Source organism: Aegilops tauschii, chromosome 2 (genome assembly GCF_002575655.3).
Source record: "Aegilops tauschii subsp. strangulata cultivar AL8/78 chromosome 2, Aet v6.0, whole genome shotgun sequence".
Lineage (NCBI taxonomy): Eukaryota > Viridiplantae > Streptophyta > Magnoliopsida > Poales > Poaceae > Aegilops > Aegilops tauschii.
In genome coordinates, this window is record NC_053036.3 from 647,862,650 (window position 1) to 647,879,582 (window position 16,933).

At 43.3% G+C, this 16,933-nt stretch overlaps 1 protein-coding gene across 1 annotated transcript; it reads left to right on the forward strand.

The window, feature by feature from the left end:
- Nucleotides 1–9,511: 9,511 nt before the first annotated feature.
- LOC109785397 (uncharacterized) lies at nucleotides 9,512–16,375 on the forward strand. Its single transcript, XM_020343997.4, has 11 exons — nucleotides 9,512–9,746; nucleotides 11,618–11,877; nucleotides 12,081–12,114; nucleotides 12,311–12,447; nucleotides 12,570–12,636; nucleotides 12,862–12,961; nucleotides 13,836–13,999; nucleotides 14,506–14,552; nucleotides 14,669–14,713; nucleotides 14,951–15,488; nucleotides 16,058–16,375. The coding sequence occupies exons 1-11, from the start codon at nucleotides 9,671–9,673 to the stop codon at nucleotides 16,084–16,086; spliced, it is 1,497 nt and encodes a 498-aa protein (XP_020199586.1). The 5' UTR covers nucleotides 9,512–9,670; the 3' UTR covers nucleotides 16,087–16,375.
- The last annotated feature ends 558 nt before the right edge of the window (nucleotides 16,376–16,933 follow it).

Genomic DNA, 16,933 nt, shown 5'->3' on the forward strand with positions numbered 1-16,933 from the left:
CTACTCCTAGATCACTATTGTACTCCCTTGCCAAAATCAGTGTAGGGTATACAATAGATCTGGTACACAGCATGGCATACTTTATAGAACCTATGGCCAAGGCATAGGGAATGACTTTCATTCTTTTTCTATCTTCTGCCGTGGTCGGGCTTTGAGTCTTACTCAATTTCACACCTTGTAACACAGGTAAGAAACTCTTTCTTTGACTGTTCCATTTTGAACCACTTCAAAATCTTGTTAAGGTATGTACTCATTGAATAAACTTATCAAGCGTCTTGATCTATCTCTATAGATCTTGATGCTCAATATGTAAGCAGCTTCACCGAGGTCTTTCTTTGAAAAACTTCTTTTAAACACTCCTTTATGCTTTGCAGAATAATTCTACATTATTTCCGATCAACAATATGTCATTCACATATACTTATCAGAAATGTTGTAGTGCTCCCACCCACTTTCTTGTAAATACAGGCTTCACCGCAAGTCTGTATAAAACTATATCCTTTGATCAACTTATCAAAGTGTATATTCCAACTCCGAGATGCTTGCACCAGTCCATAGATGGGTCGCTGGAGCTTGCATATTTTGTTAGCACTTCTAGGATTGACAAAATCTCCTGGTTGCATCATATACAACTCTTCTTTAATAAATCCATTAAGGAATGTAGTTTTGTTTATCCATTTGCCAGATTTCAAAAATGCGGCAATTGCTAACATGATTCAGACAGACTTTAAGTATAGATACGAGTGAGAAACTCTCTCATCGTAGTTAACACCTTGAACTTGTCGAAAACCTTTTGCGACAATTCTAGCTTTGTAGATAGTAACACTACTATCAGCGTCCGTCTTCCTCTTGAAGATCCATTTAATCTCAATGGCTCGCCGATCATTGGGCAAGTCAATCAAAGTCCATACTTTGTTCTCATGTATGGATCTTATCTCAGATTTCATGGCCTCAAGCCATTTCGCGGAATCTGGGCTCACCATCGCTTCTTCATAGTTTGTAGGTTCGTCATGGTCTAGTAACATAACCTCCAGAATAGGATTACCGTACCACTCTGGTGCGGATCTTATTCTGGTTGACCTATGAGGTTTAGTAACAACTTGATCTGAAATTTCATGATCATCATCATTAACTTCCTCACTCATTGGTATAGTCGTCACAGGAACCGTTTTCTGTGATGAACTACTTTCCAATAAGGGAGCATGTACAGTTACCTCATCAAAGTTCTACTTTCCTCCCACTCACTTCTTTCGAGAGAAACTCCTTCTCTAGAAAGGATCCATACTAAGCAACAAAGGTCTTGCCTTCGGATCTGTGATAGAAGGTGTACCCAACTGTCTCCTTTGGGTATCCTATGAAGACACATTTCTCCGATTTGGGTTTGAGCTTTATCAGGATGAAACTTTTTCACATAAGCATCGCAACCCCAAACTTTAAGAAACGACAACTTTGGTTTCTTGCCAAACCACAGTTCATAAGGCGTCGTCTCAACGGATTTTCATGGTGCCCTATTTAACGTGAATGTAGCTGTCTCTAATGCATAACCCCAAAACGATAGTGGTAAATTGGTAAGAGACATCATAGATTGCACTATATCCAATAAAGTATGGTTATGGCGTTCGGACACACCATTATGCTGTGGTGTTCCAGGTGGCGTGAGTAGTGAAACTATTTCACATTGTTTTAACTGAAGGCCAAACTCGTAACTAAAATACTCTTCTCCACGATCAAATCGTAGAAACTTTATTTTCTTGTCACGATGATTTTCCACTTCACTTTGAAATTCTTTGAACTTTTCAAATGTTTCAGACTTATGTTTCATCAAGTAGATATACCCATATCTGCTCAAATCATCTGTGAAGGTCAGAAAATAATGATACCTGCTACGAGCCTCAATATTCATCGGGCCACATACATCTGTATGTATGATTTCCAACAAATCTGTTGCTCTCTCCATAGTACCGGAGAACGGCGTTTGTCATCTTGCCCATGAGGCACGGTTCGCAAGCATCAAGTGATTCATAATCAAGTGATTCCAAAATCCCATCAGTATGGAGTTTCTTCATGCGCTTTACACCAATATGACCTAAACGGCAGTGCCACAAATAAGTTGCACTATCATTATTAACTTTGCATCTTTTGACTTCAATATTATGATTATGTGTATCACTACGATCGAGATCCAACAAACCATTTTCTTTGGTGTGTATGACCATAGAAGGTTTTTATTTATGTAAACAGAACAACAATTGTTTTCTAACTTAAATGAATAACCGAATTGCAAAACACATGATCAAATCATATTCATGCTCAACGCAAACATCAAATAACACTTATTTAGTTTCAACACTAATCTCGAAAGTATAGGGAGTGTGCGATGATGATCATATCAATCTTGGAACTACTTCCAACACACATCGTCACCTCGCCTTTTACTAGTCTATGTTTATTCTGCAACTCTCGTTTCGAGTTACTACTCTTAGCAACTGAACCAGTATCAAATACCGAGGGGTTGCTATAAACACTAGTAAAGTACACATCAATAACATGTATATCCAATATACCTTTGTTCACTTTGCCATCCTTCTTATCCACCAAATAGTTGGGGTAGTTCCGCTTCCAGTTGACCAGTCCCTTTGCAGTAGAAGCACTTAGTCTCAGGCTTAGGTACAGATTTGGGCTTCTTCACTTGAGTAGCAACTTGCTTGCCGTTCTTTTTGAAGTTCCCCTTCTTCCCTTTGCCCTTTTCTTGAAACTAGTGGTCTCGTCAACCATCAACACTTGATGTTTTTCTTGATTTCTACCTTCGTCGATTTCAGCATCACGAAGAGCTCGGGGATTTCTTTCGTCATCCCTTGCATTCTATAGTTCATCACGAAGTTCTACTAACTTGGTGATGGTGACTAGAGAATTCTGTCAATCACTATTTTATCTGGAAGATTAACTCCCACTTGATTCAAGCGATTGTAGTACCCAGACAATCTGAGCACATGCTCACTAGTTGAGCGATTCTCCTCCATCTTTTAGCTATAGAACTTGTTGGAGACTTCATATCTCTCAACTCGGGTATTTGCTTGAAATATTAACTTCAACTCCTGGAACATCTCATATGGTCCATGACGTTCAAAACGTCTTTGAAGTCCCGATTCTAAGCCGTTAAGCATGGTGCACTAAACTATCAAGTAGTCATCATATTGAGCTAGCCAAACGTTCATAACGTCTGCATCTGCTCCTGCAATAGGTCTGTCACCTAGCGGTGCATTAAGGACATAATTCTTCTGTGCAGCAATGAGGATAATCCTCAGATCACGGATCCAATCCGCATCTTTGCTACTAACATCTTACAACATAATTTTTCTCTAGGAACATATCAAAAATAAACACAGGGAAGCAACAACGCGAGCTATTAATCTACAACATAATTTGCAAAAATACTATCAAGACTAAGTTCATGATAAATTTAAGTTCAATTAATCATATTACTTAAGAACTCCCACTTAGATAGACATCCCTCTAATCCTCTAAGTGATCACGTGATCCATATCAACTAAACCATGTCTGATCATCACGTGAGATGGAGTAGTTTCAATGGTGAACATCACTATGTTGATCATATCTACTATATGATTCACGCTCGACCTTTCGGTCTCCGTGTTCCGAGGCCATATCTGTTATATGCTAGGCTCGTCAAGTTTAACCTGAGTATTCCGCGTGTGCAACTGTTTTGCACCCGTTGTATTTGAACGTAGAGCCTATCACACCCGATCATCACGTGGTGTCTCAGCACGAAGAACTTTTGCAACGGTGCATACTCAGGGAGAACACTTATACTTTGATAATTTAGTGAAGGATCATCTTATAATGCTACCGTCAAACAAAGCAAGATAAGGTGCATAAAGGATTAACATCACATGCAATCAATATAAGTGATATGATATGGCCATCATCATCTTGTACTTGTGATCTCCATCTCCGAAGCACCGTCATGATCACCATCGTCACCGGCGCGACACCTTGATCTCCATCATAGCATCATTGTCGTCTCGCCAAGTTATTGCTTTTACGACTATCGCTACCTCTTAGTGATAAAGTAAAACTATTACATGGCGATTGCATCGTATACAATAAAACGACAACCATATGGCTCCTGCCAGTTGCCGATAACTCGGTTACAAAACATGATCATCTCATACAACACATTATATCACATCATGTCTTGACCATATCACATCACAACATGCCCTGCAAAAACAAGTTAGACGTCCTCTACTTTGTTGTTGCATGTTTTACGTGGCTGCTACGGGCTTATCAAGAACCGTTCTTACCTACGCATCAAAACCACAACGATAGTTTGTCAAGTTGGTGCTGTTTTAACCTTCGCAAGGACCGGGCGTAGCCACACTCGGTTCAACTAAAGTGAGAGAGACAGACACCCGCCAGTCACCTTTAAGCAACGAGTGCTCCGAACGGTGAAACCAGTCTCGCGTAAGCGTACGCGTAATGTCGGTCCGGGCCGCTTCATCTCACAATACCGCTGAACCAAAGTATGACATGCCGGTAAGCAGTATGACTTATATCGCCCACAACTCACTTGTGTTCTACTCGTGCATAGCATCAACGCATAAAACCAGGCTCGGATGCCACTGTTGGGGAACGTAGTAATTTCAAAAAATTTCCTACGCACACGCAAGATCATGGTGATGCATAGCAACGAGAGGGAAGAGTGTTTCCACGTACCCTCGTAGACCGACAGCGGAAGCGTTCTCACAACGCGGTTGATGTAGTCGTACGTCTTCACGATCCGACCGATCAAGTACCGAACGTACGGCACCTCCGAGTTCTACACACGTTCAGCTCGATGACGTCCCTCGAACTCCGATCCAGCCGAGTGTTGAGGGAGAGTTTCGTCATCACGACGGCGTGGTGACGATGATATTGTTCCACCGACGCAGGGCTTCGCCTAAGCTCCGCAACGGTATTATCGAGGTGTAATATGGTGGAGGGGGGCACCGCACACGGCTAAGAGATCTCAAGGATCAATTGTTGTGTCTCTGGGGTGCCCCCCTGCCCCCGTATATAAAGGAGCAAGGGGGAGGCAGCCGGCCAAGGGGAGAGGCGCGCCATAGGGGGGAGTCCTACTCCCACCGGGAGTAGGACTCCTCCTTGTGGGAGTAGGAGAAGGGAAGGGGGAAGGAGAAAGAAGGAAGGGTGCGCCCCCCTTCCCTAGTCCAATTCGGACCAGACCATGGGGAGGGGTGTGGCCACCTTTTGAGGCCTTTCTCTCCTTTCCCGTATGGCCCATTAAGGCCCAATACGAATTCCCGTAACTCTCCGGTACTCCGAAAAATACCCGAATCACTCGGAACCTTTCCGAAGTCTGAATATAGTCGTCCAATATATCGATTTTTACGTCTTGACCATTTCGAGACTCCTCGTCATATCCCCGATCTCATCCGGGACTCCGAACTCCTTCGGTACATCAAAACTCAATAAAACTGTCATCGTAACGTTAAGCGTGCGGACCCTACGGGTTCGAGAACTATGTAGACATGACCGAGACACGTCTCCGGTCAATAACCAATAGCGAGACCTGGATGCCCATATTGGCTCCCACATATTCTACGAAGATCTTTATCGGTCAGACCGCATAACAACATACGTTGTTCCCTTTGTCACCGGTATGTTACTTGCCCGAGATTTGACCGTCGGTATCTCGATACCTAGTTCAATCTCGTTACCGGCAAGTCTCTTTACTCGTTCCGTAACACATCATCCTGCAACTAACTCATTAGTCACAATGCTTGCAAGGCTTATAGTGATGTGCATTACCGAGTGGGCCCAGAGATACCTCTCCGACAATCGGAGTGACAAATCCTAATCTCGAAATACGCCAACCCAACAAGTACCTTTGGAGACACCTGTAGAGCACCTTTATAATCACCCATTTACATTGTGACGTTTGATAGCACACAAAGTGTTCCTCCGGTAAACGGGAGTTGCATAATCTCATAGTCATAGGAACATGTATAAGTCATGAAGAAAGCAATAGCAACATACTAAACGATCGGGTGCTAAGCTAACGGATTGGGTCAAGTCAATCACGTCATTCTCCTAATGAGGTGATCTCGTTAATCAAATGACAACTCATGTGTATGGCTAGGAAACATAACCATCTTTGATTAACGAGCTAGTCAAGTAGAGGCATACTAGTGACACTCTGTTTGTCTATGTATTCACACATGTATTATGTTTCCGGTTAATACAATTCTAGCATGAATAATAAACATTTATCATGATATAAGGAAATATATAATACTTTATTATTGCCTCTAGGGCATATTTCCTTCAGCATGCTCAAGACTTTCAAGAACCGATACCAAAATACAAGGAAATACCAAATGGAGAAATCATCACTTGAAAGATATCATTAAAAGATACATCAAGGAATGAGATATCCATTGGAACCCACAAAATGATATCAAACTCCCAAAAGAGAGGATGGTTCCAAACAAACCAAGCTCTCTACAAAGTTTCATGATGGCACAAGTACCAAAAAGAAACGGCTTGTCGTCCACCAACACACACTTGATAAGGATCGCAAGATGAGTGTTTTATAGAAAATAGGATAGCTCCCCCAAGACTAGTGCATTATAGAGAATTTGCATTTGAATACAAAATGCACAAGGTGGGATCACCACTTTCACTATATCTAGAAAACACTAGACAAGATCAAGAAATTAACAAGATCCACAAGTGGTATGGAAGACAAAGGGAGTTGATACATTCCTAGGCAAGAGAAAAAGCTACTCATCGAGAGCCCCCCTTGATAGTACGGCAATCGTTCCTATAACCCGGTCTCGCAACTACCATCATGAGACCGGTAAAATAGAAAACCTATGAAGGGCAAACCTTTGCCTCGCACATGGTCCACTTGAGCTAGATGAAGACGATCTTGACTCCCTCAAGTTGGACCACCTTTCTTGATTGCGTTGGCTCGATGAAGACTAGTTGATTGCTCCCCCATACTCCACTATGGGTGAGCCACTCTTCCGCACATCTTCACAAGTCCATTGCCACCACAAAGGACGACAAGCTTCAAGCATTTGATCTCTTCGTGATGCTTCCTTGAACTTGCACACCGCAACCTAACCCCACAAAGAACTCTCACGAAGATCATGGGTTAGTACACAAAGCGTAATTGACAATGCTTACCATACCATGGGATCGCTTGATCCCTCTCGGTACATCTTCTACGCTTTGTGTGTTGATCAACTTGATTCACTCTTTTACTTAGTCTTGATGAACCTCTCACAAGATCAATCTTTAGGTAATTCCTTGAATAGCACCTTGGTCATCACAAACTCTCCTTGAAACCAACAAATGTACTCCAAGAAAAGCCTATGGACAAAACCTTCAAATATAACTCAAGGCAACCATTAGTCCATAGAGATTGTCATCAATTACCAAAACCAAACATGGGGGCACCGCATGTTCTTTCACCGCCCCTAGCTGTTGAGTGACTCTCAGACAGTCAGTAGCGATGCAAATTCTACAGAACACCAAGTCTTTCGCAAGAGCTTGGTCCTTCCTACATGCATATGCTTCAAGCATGCATTTCCCGATCGGTGGCGCCTTAAAAAAAAACTTCGCTAATCCCGACGGTGGTGGATTCCATGCATTCTCCTTGGTCGGAGGCGAACGGCCACGACCGTATGTGCTTGCATGGCATGCACAGACTTCATCAAAGTACCTACATATGAAGATGTAAGTAGACAATGGGCTCTGAAATTCTTCTCATGGATAGCCATACGCCTTGCCACCATATCGCCCACCGCGTGACAAGAACCTCCACGAATTGACCATGTTGCAAAGTTTTTGCTAAGTTGAACAACGACAACTTCGCATTTGGAGTCTCGTCCCCAATTAGCGGCACAATCACACCATCCTCATGCATCACCCAAACTGCCTTGGCCATGTTGCAATCGAGCAAAGCATGACGCCATGTATCACATGCTACATTGTATATAGTGCACACAGTCGAGGTGGTCATATGTCTACGTGCACATTCCTCGCCGGTCGGCAACGATGATCGCGCCAATCTCCAGGCAAAGACCCTGAACGTGGGCGTCACTTTGACACGCCACATCGGTTTTCATCCCTTATCTTCGTGCTCATAATTTGAGGCTACTGCTACTCCATTTAGGTAGTCTTCTCTTCACTTTTTAGTATCAAGAATCTGTTTATAGGATGACCTAACTGAAAAAGACCCGGTTCGCTCATAGTGCCACGCCTAGAAATTTGATTGGGAGACATGGCTACTAGGTATCTGCTTAATCCTTTCCACATCCATCGGTAACAAGTATTGTTCCAACGCAACCACATCCCAAGTCTGGGTGATTGGAAAAATCAACTCAGCCACGTCTTTAGGAGGATTCAATGATATAGAACAAATGGGGGCGCAAATTATGGTCTTTAGGGATCTAATTATCATTCCATATACTGGTTGTTTGGTTGTCACCAATTTTTCTAATGAGACACAATCTTAGAATATCTCTTCCTTCATAAATCGATCTCCATACATGAGAGGGATGGTCAACTTCTGCATTCAATATGTCACTAGTTGGAAGTAGACCGCCTTCAACATTCGGACACTCCACGATGTTGGATCTTGCAGTATTTGTCGCGCCTGCCTGGCTAAGAGGGCGAGATTAAAAATCTCAAGATCCCTAAACCACATGCTTTCCTTGTACTTTGGCATCGTCATATCATCCCAAGCCTTCCTTTCCCCGACCTTGCTATCCCACCCAAACTTCCAAATAAGAGATGTTAAGTGCTGTCACACAAACCCCTTTGTAATTTAAAGATAGCCATGGTGTAAGTAAGGATCGATTGTAACACTTGTTTGATCAAAATTTCCTTGCCACTCTCAGCCAATGTCTTCCCTATCCATCTCTGAACACATTTTTAGATCCAGTCTTTCACATAAGCAAACACACCATTTTTTGACCGCCCCATATCCGCTGGCAATCCCACATACTTATCATTCATAGACTCATTATGCATCTGCATCACATCTTTTATTCCTTGCATGACCACTTCCAAGCAACCTTTCCCAAAGAATATGGTAGGCTTATGAACATTATTGCGCTGGTCTGACGACACACAATAGACGTCTAGAACATGCTTCAAAGCTATTTTTTCGAGGGATGTTTCAAATCTATTACTTCCTCATTCTTGGCTTTTTTAGAGAGACTTCATTCTTGGTTTTTTTTTTTGGGGAGACCTCATTCTTGGCTTTGCAGAACAAAATGCAATCATCTTTTCTTTTTGAGCAAATCAAAATGCAATCATCTGCAAATAATACTCTTTCCGCTTCTAAATATAAGTCTTTTTAGATACTTCAATGTGGATTAAATACGAATGTATATAGACGGGTTTTAGAGTGAAATTCACCGCTCTGTACGTAGTCTATATTGAAATGTGCTTGGTTGGGCTGCGTGGGACGGGTCACCGAAAGCCCAGTCCAGTCTGCGCCGTTCCTGGCCCAGCTCCCGAATCTAACTGCCTTCCCGTCCCCGTCTCCCCGTCAGCCATCTGACTTCTCCGCTCCACTGCGCATCCGTCGCCGTCGCCTCCGCCGCCGCCCGCTCCGGCCCGACCCGGCGGGGGAATGGGGAACATGACCCGGTCGGACTCCCCCGTCTCGCGCCGCATCGTCCTCTCCTTCCTCGACTTCCTCAACTCCGGTCAGCTCCGCCACCGCCCCCCTCCCCCCTCCCAGGCCCGGTTCCCCATCCCCCCTCCCCCCCTCTGCCTTTGCCCGCCGCCGACGGAGCTCGCGCCGTCGTTTCGATTAGCTCCCCGCGCTGGTGGACGGATGCGTTGCTTGCTTTCTGAGCGGGAGGGGATCGGATCGCCTGCGCCGGCCAGGCCATGCGATTCTGATATGCTAGGGTTCGGGTAGCCACGCCGACTAGGTAGCCTGGCTCGATTTCGGATCCCGCGGCCTTTGTCAGGCAGTTTAACTGACTAGAATTCACGATGTTGGAATTGGGCTCTGTTTGGTGTGATACCGCTGATATTCATGCGTATGACCAGATTGCACTGCTCTAAGTGGCAGTTTTAGTTTTCTTTAGGAAGCGGAGGCTTGCCGAGGGGACGCTGGCCGGTTAGACGGTTCATGCGCACATGCCACTTGTTAATCGCATCCGGCTGAAAATGGAATCTGCGGTCATGGTCCTCGTGGTACATTTATTTGGCACTTGCGCAGGCTAGCGATGTCATTGTGTGGTGTTGCTCTGTGCCTTTTCGCATTTGTGGCTTTCAATTGGTGAAAAGGCACATGGATCTTAAATGGGGGTTATCGGCGAACATCTACGAGTTAGAAAGTTGCAGTTATAGGTTTGTTTAGGAAGTGGAGGTTTGCCGAGGGGACGTCGGCTGATCAGACGGTTCATGTGCACATGCCACTTATTAATCTCCGGTTGTTTGCCTTATCAGGGATGCGGTGCCGTGTTATGATATGTTTTGTGGTGGGCACACCAGGCATCTGGCTGAAAATGGAATCTACGGTAACGGTCCTTGTGACGCATTATTTGGCGCTTGTGCACGATACTGATGTCATTGTGTCGTGTTGCTCTGTGCCTTTTCGCATTGTGGCTTTCAATTGGTGAAAAGGGATATGGATCTTAAATGCTGGTTATGGGTGAGCAAATACAAGTTAGAAAATTGAACCACAACCCGCTGACTTGCAGAAAGCCTTTCATGGTCAACGATTGTTGCAAGGTCATATACTATGCTTGGCAAACCGCCTAAATCTGGATTTGTGGAGCCCTAATGGAAGTATGGCCTTATACTCTGTAAATAAAGGGAGTTATAGATCTTATGCCGACTTGCCAAACATGAAACTAACAGAAGTTTATCGTTTTCACAGGGTATAGGATTAGTTTTAACACGTTTTTATATAGCTGGTGCGATAGATGGTGGATGCATCGTATACAACTGCTTACCTGCTTTTTTTCTCATTGAATAAGATACGGCGTTAAAATTATCACCATAATCAGTTTGTGTTTCTTGTTTCTTTTTTTGTCTCTAGATGAAAACGTCCGATTTCATGAAAATTGCATGGAATTTGCTAAAAGCTACCAGCTAGTTTTGTTGGCTTTTTGCTACAGTTGTAATTAGAAGAGGCGCTAACTCTTGTATAGCGCAACAGTTGGCTCCCCAGGTGACAGGGCTGCCGGCCAGGGCTCGAACCCAGGTGGCACCAATGATTTGTGGAACCAAAAAAGGCCCCTTTCTGGCTCCCTGTAAGTCGCTGTTGCGCTGGCCTGTTCCTGGAGCGGGCGACATTGTGGACGGGCCCTACGGGTCGATGACAGGGTCCAGGGCCTTTTCTCCTTATGTTTGACTGAGAGCTCTTAGTACAATATGGAGGGGCTGTCTTTCCCCACCAGCCGAGTGTTTTTTATTCAGAAGAGGCAAATATGTCAATAAAATAACTTGCACTCAGAGAAAGAAAAGGGTCACAGCTGAGGCACATTACTGCTCTGGGTTTTCCTTTATGTTTTTTTTTATGATCAGTCCTTCTGACATTGGAAGCATATATGGAATGCAGTTGAGTTAGCTCCTGGGGCTGACCCTGAAGCTCTTGAAGTCGCTAAGGATTGCCTGGAGTCCCTTTTTAGCATCTACTCATCATCAACTAGCGAGAGGATACAGCCAGGACTTCTCCTTGAACTCTTTACTTCTCTGCAAGCTAATGAACAAGATAGGGCCAGACCAGATCCCGTGTCACGATCAGTGTCAAACAAACCTTCCTGCAGTGCAAGTACTTCCAATATCCAAGAAGAGTCAAATAAATGTACAACATCAAATGTATGTCCCCTCTCATTTGACACACGATTTTCATGTTATATGATTTATATCTCCCATCATCACCTATCCTTGTCATATTAATACATTGCACATCAGTTAGATATATGCATTATGCTTTATTTGATCAGTTTTTACTATTTTCTTCCCCAAATACCCTTCACAAGATATGAGCTTTTGATATATTCTTTGCATCTTCTCATCAGAGTGAAGGCCAAGCGGAAGAGACCTTTGACCTAGGTATGACTATGGCTTAAACTGTAGACCATCCATGACGAGTTGTCCATACATTGTCGGAAACTTTTAAGTTTGTTTTTGTAAATCTTTGTTGCCTTTGTGCTACTTGATTCCATTTGTAGGGTCTTGGGGTCATTATCTCCTAATGAGGGCTGTAGAAAGAATCAGTTTGTCTCACGGCCTTTGATTTTTTTGTCAGATCATGCAGGAGATGAGCTGTTTGCAAAATTCTATGCCGCGCTTGATGAAATAAATTTCTTCAAGGCATCGCCAGCTGGTGCTGAGGATCCTGATCAACTTTCAAAGGCATCACAATTCTTCGATGATGCATTACTGGTATGATGTGTTGTTTTTGTTATTTGCTTGTCTAGCATCTTCAGGCTTAAGGGAAGACTATTACTTTTCCACTTAATTATTTACATTGTTTTAGTGATAAAGTATGGTTTATCTCTGTTTAGGTGGTGCGCAAGTCGGGAAGAAAAGTGGCAGGCTTAGTAGACCTTGCAGAATTCTTTAAATCAAAAGGTACTTAGCTAGAATCCTTGGTTGTTTCATATGTAAGTTTTGGTGTCACAATCTTTTTTGTCCGTTCATTAGTTTGTGGAGCAAATTTACAGCAGCATGACTTAGAAATCTTAATTTTCCTTTTCGTCATAAAGAGCTTTGCAGTTCAGGCCTTCTATGTGCATTATCTTATTATTTCTGCGGATGTGCAGAGTTTTAGTAGCTAACTGCATATTTGTTCATCAGGCAATGACTTCATGAGATCAAAACAACACCTAAAAGCTGTTGAGCTGTACACTGGTGCCATTGCATTGAGCAGAAAAAATGCCATTTACTATTGTAACAGGTATGCATTAAGTTACTGGAATTTCGGATGACTGTTTTGGTAAACGGGTAGCTCGTAAATGTGCAATTGCAGCTTGTTGGATCTAATTGTGAAATCTCATACCAAGTTGAACTTCACCGAGTAATTTCAGAGATGATGATCAGAATGGGTGGAACATTACAAATGGATCTTTCATTAGTAACGTGTAATGGAATTTTCAAGTATCTAATGGTGCTTCTTTATAAGCATCAACTCTGCGTGTTGGCATAAACTGGTTTAAATGCATATTGCTACATTGCCCACAAATTCCTGCTCCTGCACTCTTATTCCTACTGCTTATATAGCCTGCAATATGTTGATGAGTCTCTTATTGATTCCTAATCTGGGCTGCTGGTACTAAGAGTTCTGAAAACCACTTCAAACCAAGCTACAGCTGGTTACAAACTGTACTTGTCTTGGGCTGTTTCACCAGAGAACTCCTGGAAATCTGATATTAGAGATTATTGAATGCTTAGGAAACACAAGCTTGGCACTTCAGAATTCATAAAATGGAATGAATGGTCCCTGTAGATACTGGCTGATTTCTTATGCCAGCAGCGGCAAAGCTAGCATAAATCATTTATGGTGTGAAATGATTGCCAACGATTTTGTACTACTATTCTGTAGTGACAAAGTACTGTTACACATGTGCAGTGACCCCGGTCTATTTGGAAGAATGAACACCGGCCATTTTTTCCCTGGCTTCGTCTCTGGTTGCCAGAGTGAACTTTATGCTAATTCTTGTTCCGGTAGCAGTGTTATGAACTCTTATAACAAGTACTCTTGATTGCTGTTCATAAGATCATTTATTCTGTTCATGCTTTCCTGTAACATGAAAAGTACATGCTTCTTTCAGGGCTGCTGCATATACGCTTCTTAACATGTGCAATGAAGCTGTTGAGGACTGCCTGAAGTCAATTGAAATTGATCCGAACTACAGCAAAGCATATAGCCGACTTGGATCTGCTTATTTTGCAATGGGGAATTTTCATGATGCTTTACACAAGGGATACTTGAAAGGTGGGTAGAGTAGAAACTTTAAGTTGATTTTATTGAAACAGTGAAGTATAATGCTGCGTATTACATTATGAGATGCATATGGAAGTCCTTATTGGTGCTGTTGTGTGTGTTAACTAGTTCTTTTGGTAAGAATTGTTTATTTGAATTTTGGGCTGAAACATTGAGCCCTGTTATGACCTGTTGTTCCACAACCTACTAAATTGATGTGACTCTAAATTTATACATTTATAGTGTACTATACACAACCAATCAAGTCGAACAGATATTTGCTTTTCGTGCCATGTTATCTGATGGTGGCTTGCATTCAGTACTGTGTAAACTCTGGTTTATTTATTGGATATATTCTCTTCACATTCCAGTGATAGTGATTGTAATATTTAGCGGTAATTGTTTTCATCTTGTGCTCAATCAAATTAACAGTTCCACATGCAATCTTTAGATGAACCTACATTGTTATATACAGTAACTATGGAGTGTATAGTGAACTCACTTTGTTCTTCCTGCAGCCTCTGAACTTGAGCCTGGCAATGAAAATGTTCGACTGAATATTGAGGTAGACTTGTTTTGTTCTCTTCTCTTTTCCAGTAGGGATCTGGATAGAGTTCGTTTTCCTTTTATTAGCACTAATCACTATTGAAGTTTTATTTTCCTCTGTGTCAAAAACTTTAGGCCACCAAAAGGAAGCTGGCTGAACAGCGAGCTGCACCAGGACAGGTACTGTAATCAGAAATCTACATGTGCTTTTTGAAATGAACTATGAAATATATCCCATTGGCTTAACAAATCAGGACCGTTGTTTTTCTTATAACAATGTGCACGATCAGGGCTCCTACTTGGAACCTCCTTGATATGTTAATATGTATAGAATGTTGATATTGCTATGTGTGTATGATTTAATTTCTTCACTCGGACTTCTCAAAATCACCGAGTAATCCATCTCCTTGTTTGTAGAACACACATGGACCTCATTCATGGTTTGGTGGCCAGGCAAGCGGTGGTGCTCCTTTCACAGTATTCCCACCTGGAAGTGCTCCACCTCCTCCTGAATTCTTCAATATGATGAACCGTGGGTCTGGTAATGGGCAACAGCCACCTCCGCACTCCGTAAATATAAATCTGAACGACTTCTTTGGTCATGCAAACGTCAATGGGAATGCCCAAGGACCACCGTCCGGGAATCCAGGCACCCATACCCCATCAGCTCCTTTCCCATCAGTTCCTTTCCCATCAGCTCCTTTCCCAGCCAGCGCTGGAGTCCCTCCAGCTTTTCCCTTCATGGGCTCAGGCACCGAAGCAAACCATGCACAGCAGGCTTCAGGCGGACATGGAGGAGGGCACAGTGAACCAGGTGCCCAGACAGACGCTGGCATCCACATAAATATTGGGGAGAGCATGGTGAGCCCAGAGCAGGCTGCTGAGGCTCTGAGAGCTGTGATGCAGATGTTTGGACCGCAGATGGGTCCCAATGAAGGCGGTGGTGCGCCTAGAGGTTCGTCGACTCTCTCTTTAAAGACTTTACAAGGGCCTTTCTTCTTTTCTCACTGAATTTCACACCTCGGTTCGTACCTGAAACACAAGAGTGGGGCTAACGTGCTTTGCCTTTTTTCCCCTTAAAACACAAGTACTACTATGATTGTTTCGCTTGTGACATCATTAAAATTCGCTTAAAGAAAAACAAATTGGTAGTATTTGTTCAGTAATGCATGGATATAATTGTAGGATAGTAGAAGGTTGTTTGGTCCTGGGTCTGTTGTTGCATCAATGTGTCCTTTTTACGTAATGATGATTGTCCGGTGTAGGAATTCTTGTACAATGGTGCAATGTGCTCGTAAAACCGAAGCGGTTGGTTTTTTCATAAGCACAACCGGTCCTTATTTGTACAGCACAGCCGCTTACTTACTTAGCACCTCCGTCTGGTGTGGTGCTTAATCAAAAACAGGAGGGGTTTTATTTTTAGAAGCAAGCACCCCTCTAAGCGCAATCGCCTTGCACGAATAGTTACATGTGCGAATGGGAAGGCTGACTGACTGCTGTACTTTGCTGTGTTTAATTCTGCAGGGCCACCACCACCACCTGGTTCAATCTGATCTGATCTGAGAAGCCAAGCCAAAAGGAGTGGAGTGTAATGTTGTTGTTGTTCATAGTCAGACATGCCGTGTGTGGCCGTGGTTACCTGCTCATCAACAAGATGCTGTTGTCCTTGTGGTAGAAGATGTTGTTGACCTGCAGTTGTATCCTCTCTGCATATTATCTGAGAATCAACAATACCTGCAAAAGCTTGACTTCCCTAGCCGTCGGTCGCATTGAATTGAATTCTTTACCGTGGCGGGACGGGAGGAACGTAAATGAAAGAAATGTTGGCACTGATTTACACAAGTTACCTGATTGATGATGAAATACGTGCGTTTGTGTGGTACTATTGGTGTACGTAGGCACGTAGCATCTGAGTAGATAATTACACTCTGGGTAGCAAGCAAAAGCACAGGTTGGCAGCTGGCTGGTCTGGTCGTATATGGGTATCTTTCCTGCGGAGGTCCAGCACGGTAAATGAGATGATGATGCCAGGGTGAGGGTCAGGTGGTCGCTCGGCCTTGGTTAGCTCATCTCTATCTGCAATCTGCATGCATATCTAATAATCAACCAATTCATCCGTCCCATGATGTAAGATTTTTTTTAGATGTTTTTTTTTGGCGCGCTGCGGCCGGCGTATGAGCGGGGTTTCCTGCTGCTGGTGGACGTCTGGATGCAGCCTCGCATTTTTGGGCAGCCAAAATTACAACCATTTCTGTGGACAGCCAAAATTACAACCATTTCTGTGGACATTCAAACAAATGTATTAAAAAAAACGTCCTACATACGTTCCATGGCGCGCTGCGGCCGGCATACGAGCGGGGTTTCCTGCCGCTGGCGGACGTCTGGATGCAGCCTTGCATT

Excerpts from the sequence above, each read along its gene's own strand:
- LOC109785397 (XM_020343997.4), top strand. The coding sequence starts at position 9,671 with ATGGGGAACATGACCCGGTCGGACTCCCCCGTCTCGCGCCGCATCGTC. Across the intron at positions 12,115-12,310 it reads GGAAGAGACCTTTGACCTAG|ATCATGCAGGAGATGAGCTG; the intron begins GTATGACTATGG and ends TTTTTTTGTCAG. Across the intron at positions 14,000-14,505 it reads ACACAAGGGATACTTGAAAG|CCTCTGAACTTGAGCCTGGC; the intron begins GTGGGTAGAGTA and ends TTCTTCCTGCAG.